Source organism: Triticum aestivum, chromosome 4B (assembly GCF_018294505.1).
Source record: "Triticum aestivum cultivar Chinese Spring chromosome 4B, IWGSC CS RefSeq v2.1, whole genome shotgun sequence".
Lineage (NCBI taxonomy): Eukaryota > Viridiplantae > Streptophyta > Magnoliopsida > Poales > Poaceae > Triticum > Triticum aestivum.
The window spans coordinates 28,930,971-28,936,738 of NC_057804.1; the positions used below are offsets into that span (position 1 = coordinate 28,930,971).

At 43.9% G+C, this 5,768-nt stretch overlaps 1 protein-coding gene across 1 annotated transcript; it reads right to left on the reverse strand.

The window, feature by feature from the left end:
* On the reverse strand, positions 1-994 carry LOC123094296 (antimicrobial peptides-like). The gene has a single exon (XM_044516336.1). The coding sequence runs from the start codon at positions 811-813 to the stop codon at positions 229-231; it is 585 nt and encodes a 194-aa protein (XP_044372271.1). The 5' UTR covers positions 814-994; the 3' UTR covers positions 1-228.
* Between the last annotated feature and the right edge of the window lie 4,774 nt (positions 995-5,768).

Sequence of the window (5,768 nt, forward strand, 5' to 3'; positions counted from 1 at the left end):
TGAAAGAAAATCCATAAGATTGCAATTAACGGCCACAGAACAGCCGGAACCGCTACAAGGAAAAGGAACAGAGTTCCATGCAGCTCTCTCCTAGTCCTAGGAGAGCATCGCCAACGACGCCAAGCATGCAGCTACCGCACGCTATTGGTCTTTTATTCTCGCGCCTTTGCCTAGCAAGACATATACCCTTACATTATTATTATTATTATTAGGTGCGTGACATGACACTCACACCGCCTCGATGATGGCGCCCGCCACCGCTTCCCAGCCGCGGAGGTGCTCGTCGTCGACGATGTTGCTGCCGCGAACGCACTGTCGCACGCACTGTTGGTGCTTGGTCCGATCTTTCCAGCCCTGGCACTTCCTTTGGCAAGACAGTTGGCACTCCCCGGCGACCTCCTCCTCTTGGGCGTGGCGGTGCTCGTCGACGTCGTTGCCGCCGCCCACAGCGAGGCTGAGGCCGCGGCGCATGCACTGTTGCACGCACTGGTCCTTCCTCGTCGGGTCTTGCCAGTGGCTACACTTGTTCTCGCAAGATGCTCTGCTGGGGTGGTGATGCTCCCGGCTGTGGCACTCGTCGACGCACTGCTTTTTCCTCGCCGGAACTTGGTGGTGTTGGCACTTGAGGTCGCACGAGTCGTTCTCCTCCGGATCATCGACGCGCAGACGGGCCTCATCCGCCTCCTCCACCTCCGGGACAGCAGTGGCTACCGCCCCATCGTCCTGCTCCGCGCCTGCTGCCGCCGCCGCAGCCAGCAGCACCCCGGCGAGCAGGAGGAACCACCAAACCCCACCCTTGTGAATGAACCCCATTGCTGCTCACACTAGAGAGTAGAGATGGATGGCAATGGATGGGAGAACTTGAAGGCCAGCGCCGACCTTTATATACACACGAGCGAGATGTCTATTGCATTTGATTTGATTTGAGCCAGGCATCTTCGCGAGAGGACTGCTGTTTATTGCGTGTGCCATGAAGTGAACCATGTGGAGGCCATTGATGCCGGGCAATCACGAGGGACACGAGCAGTACTATACCAGTATACTCTACTAATACCAAGGGATGCGCTGGTGGCTAAGTTTGGACGATAACGCCCTCGCAGACGTGTTCGGCTGCCAAGCAAACACCTGCCACGGACGTGGCGACGCAGGCGGTTGCCACGGTGAGGAGTGATTTGTTTTTATATCCCATCTGCGGGCTGAGTGGCTAATGTTGTACTGGGAGCGCGCGCCCGGCAAGAGATCTCCATCGTCATTTAATAAATACATTATAACTGAGCACTTTTTCAGCCCTCTCAGGTCATCAGTGTTCTCGGCCATTCGATCGTTATTTTGGATTTTTAGCCGTCAGATTAGCTCTGAATCATGCGTACGTTACTATTAAGAAGCGCTAACTGTGCCGGGCCGCTGCTCCAGTGACATTTTTGGACGTCCGATATTACTTGGGCCTAATGGGATGAAGCTCGACGGTCTTTCTCCCGTAACCGTAGGTGGTAAGTGCAGATGCGTTACTTGCCTCTTAATCTTCATCCGTTTCCTTATATATAATGCCCACCATCATCTGTCTCACATTCGTATCGCCTTGAACATTCTGTTGTTTGACAGCTAAATCCTATAGGTCCCGGGCAACGACGTGACGATCCTCTCGCCTGCGTTTGCGATGGACATGGCTGCGCCGAGACAAAGTGCTTTAGCTTCATGGGCTACCCCAACAACAACAATGACTTATTGATCTTCTTTTCCCACACCCCAACTCAAGTATGTGATTGATTGATTCATTCATTTGTTTCCCGTCAGTGTCCTCTTCGGATGTGGACGTGGATTCTTGTTTCATTTGGCCTGTTGCATGAGCGATGCTCAATGGCGATCTACAAAGGAACTTCCGGTAACATGACTGCATGTGCCCAATATTTTGAAAAGAGAAAAATAGAATTTACTGTCCACTTTTTTTTCGGGTTTATACTGTTCTTAGAGAGATTAAAGTGGGGCGAAAGTCTGTAGGTTTGAGGAGGGAGGGAGGGAGGGAGGAATCCTTGCAGCTGCATGAAGACGCTTTGAGTCAATGAGACTTGCTACATCCTCGCAGTTTCTTGGCATGTATGGGGGCAACCACTACCTGATTCATGTCCCCTCTTCTGGTGCTCCTTAATCAATTTACCAGCAATTTCTCTGGCAATATATTGACGTCAAACTAATGGTAAACTCAACAATAAATTAGGCAAAAAATGCAGATATTTCGCAGGTTCAACTCATGTGCCTTCACGTATGTATATCTTTGCCATGTGTTATGTTCTCATGCATAGGTCAAATGATTTGAAGAAGTTGGACTTGCTCGCCATTGGTGGTTGTCTTACATTTTGTTAAATTCTATGTATTGAAGCCTGGAGCCTGGAGCTAAAACCAAATTCTGAGAAAAAACAAGACTAACTATGTGGAAAGAGAAGGAGAAGGACATCCATATAAGCACACACAGTCGCGTGGCGTATGTCTGAAAATATATTTTTCTGGTACACAGAATGTCCGGTGTAGGTGCATGTAGCGCCCCGGTGGATTTTGATGATTAATGGCAAAATGGTGGAGGGAGTAACGTGTTTACTAGGTGTACATATATGAAAGTCTCTGGGGATTTCGTTTAACCGAAAGATTATAAACCCTAAAAGTGTTGAGAAAACAATGAAGTCTTCTGAATGGCTGACGAAGAATTGAAGGCCGAAGAGTAGCTCTTATTTGCTAGTATATTTACTTACTAGATCGGCACCGCACCTTGGCGCGAGGTGCCTGTCCGAATGTTTTGGTCAAACGTGTAATGTTTAGTTATTAGTAACTCAATTGCTATTCGGATGATAAAAAGGGCAATGAAAGCATGATATTACCACCATGTATCTAAATGGGATTAACAACGTCTGAATGAACTGGAGCTATAAATAGATGTCAGACAGAATGTAACTAAAAATATTGGTACTCGCTTAACGTTGCAACCTGAGAAACCTCAAAACACCCACCCATGAAGCTATTGCATCACAAAGTATAGACAAATGTTACACTTTGTGTATGTGAGCCAAGAGGGTTAATGTCAAGTTGTTCTAAGCTAAACAAAGCATGATTTATCGATGCCAGGAGCTGACTGTAAAATCAATAACTCTAAGTAAGCTAAAGCTAAAACAGAATGAAATGAAGTCATATAAAAAACTAAAGGAGATTCATATATAACAGGAAGAATCACCGAAGAACCAGTTGGAAACAAAGATCGTTCACGTGCACAAAACGGGAAATCACCAAACAGTATACAATCATAGAAAGCACACTTCACGATAACAACAGAAAGTACACTTGACGATAACAACAGGAATCCATAGGATATGTATTTTCTGTTCAAAAGAATATCAAAAGGGCAAAGGCAATGATCAGTAAACATGCTGGGTATGATGCGCTGATCAAAGCTCACCAGATAGTATCCGTGGTCTCTAGGCGCTGCTTCGATTTCATGCCAATATAACGTAGCCTTTTTTGCCAACTTTCCCATGCTTGCGAGTGCCGTTTTCATAGCCCTTTTGGTGCTGTCCTGCCCTCTTAGGCGCCGAGCAGCTATCGTATTCTGTATCTGGTTAGAATACGAGCTCATGTATCTGACGGCATAGTACCATCCTCTGTGTGCCTTCTTTATCATCTTGTTTGCTGCAACCAACAACCTTACCAGGTGTGTCACCTTATTTTCCAGCCTTTTAACATGGATGTAGTGATAATCCCTGATTTCCTTGCCACATACATCCTCCATAAACCTAATGGCTGCCATAGCAGCACTGTCTTCTGCTTCATCACAGTTCTTTGAGATCACACCAGATATCGAGGTTGGAACAAGCAAACCATCGATCAAGTGCAACGATGAATTGAAAGTAACCGTCACACGAGACTCATTGCCCGGATATGTCTTGTGATGGTAAGTCGCAGGGGGCAACTTGAGAGTTTGCAGCATGAGGGCAAAGATGTGGGAATAAGGAATCAGTATTACATAAAAGTTCTCGATGCTAGATGTTTCTTAAAATGTGATAATATATATGACCATGGTCGTTTGGCACATACTACTAAGTGCATACAAGAAAAACTGAATGTTTTTTTCGTCTGGCCATTCCAGCATCGACACAAACGCTCAAATCAATTCAACCTGTTGTTTCTTATCTGCAGGGACTCACGGTCAAACAAGAAAGCTATTCTCTGGCCACTGATGTTGAGGCTACCTACACGATGCAGGACCGTGTCATCTACAACAAACATGGTAACCATATTATTGATATTTCATCATAACCAATTTTTATTATTCCATGATCATCTCTTTCCAACTAACTTGTACATGCCAGTGTCTCTGCAAAAAGCACAGGCAACTACTTGACTACATTGACCGTCACCTAACAGCGGATTGGGTCCCAGATTTCAAAGAGAAAGAAATCCATCTAAAGCCGGGACGCTACATTGTTCGTGGTAAGGACTACATAACACTTCTTGGATTTTAGAATCGCGTTGTTGAACATCCACTATAGATATATGTGTGGAGATAGAAAGAGAGATTAATCTGCTTTCAGAAAAACAAAAATAAACATGGGAACTTATTCTGCTTTATAGTCTCGTGCCTATATTGAGCACACTATGCCTCTGTCATATCACAATTTAATATTTCTCCATTGTATTGATATCTTATATAGATGCATGTGCTAAACATGGATTACTACTGACTTTGCATTATCTACTCGACCTAATTGTTGGGATTATTGTGTAGGTGATCGCAACATCCACTACTTTGATGAGCTTAGCACCTACTGCCTTTATGGAAATAAAGTGAAATTAAACAATGAAAATCTCAAGAATCTGCGCAAGCTAATTAAAGGCAGTAAAACACCTAACTGCTATTATGTGTGCCACATGACAAAGACTTTTGCAACCCCTGGAAAATTAAATGGTGGGCATCAAAAATTTCTTTAGTTTATTTGGATCCATCCTATGCTTCCTGGAAAAAGAATAGTGGGCATCAAAAATTTCTTTAGTTTATTTGGATCCATCCTATGCTGCAACCCCTGGAAAGCATAGATGGATCCAAATAAACTAAAGAAATTTTCGATGCCCACCATTCTTTTTGCAGGGGTTGCAAAAGTCTTTGTCATGTGACACACATAATAGCAGTTAAGTGTTTTACTGCCTTTAATTAGCTTGCGCAGATTCTTGAGATTGTCATTGTTTAATTTCACTTTATTTCTATAAAGGCAGTAGGTGCTAAACTCATCAAAGTAGTGGATGTTACGATCACCTACACAACAATCCCAACAATTAGGTCGAGTAGGTAATGCAAAGTCAGTAGTAATCCATATTTAGCACATGCATCTATATAAGATATCAATACAGTGGAGAAATATTAAATTGTGATATGACAAAGGCATAGTGTGCTCAATATAGGCATGAGTCTATAAAGCAGAATAAGTTCTCATGTTTATTTTTTTAAAGCAGATTAATATCTCTCTTTCTATCTCCACACATATCTGTAGTGGATGTTCAACTACGCGATTCTAAAATCCAAGAAGTGTTATGTAGTCGTTACCACGAACAATGTAGCGTCCCGGCTTTAGATGGATTTCTTTCTCTTTCAAATCTGGGACCCAATCCGCTGTTAGGGGCCGGTCAATGTAGTCAAGTAGTTGTCTGTGCTTTTTGCAGAGGCAGTGGCCTATACAAGTTAGTTGGAAAGAGATGATCATGGAGTAATAAAACTTGATTATGATGAAATA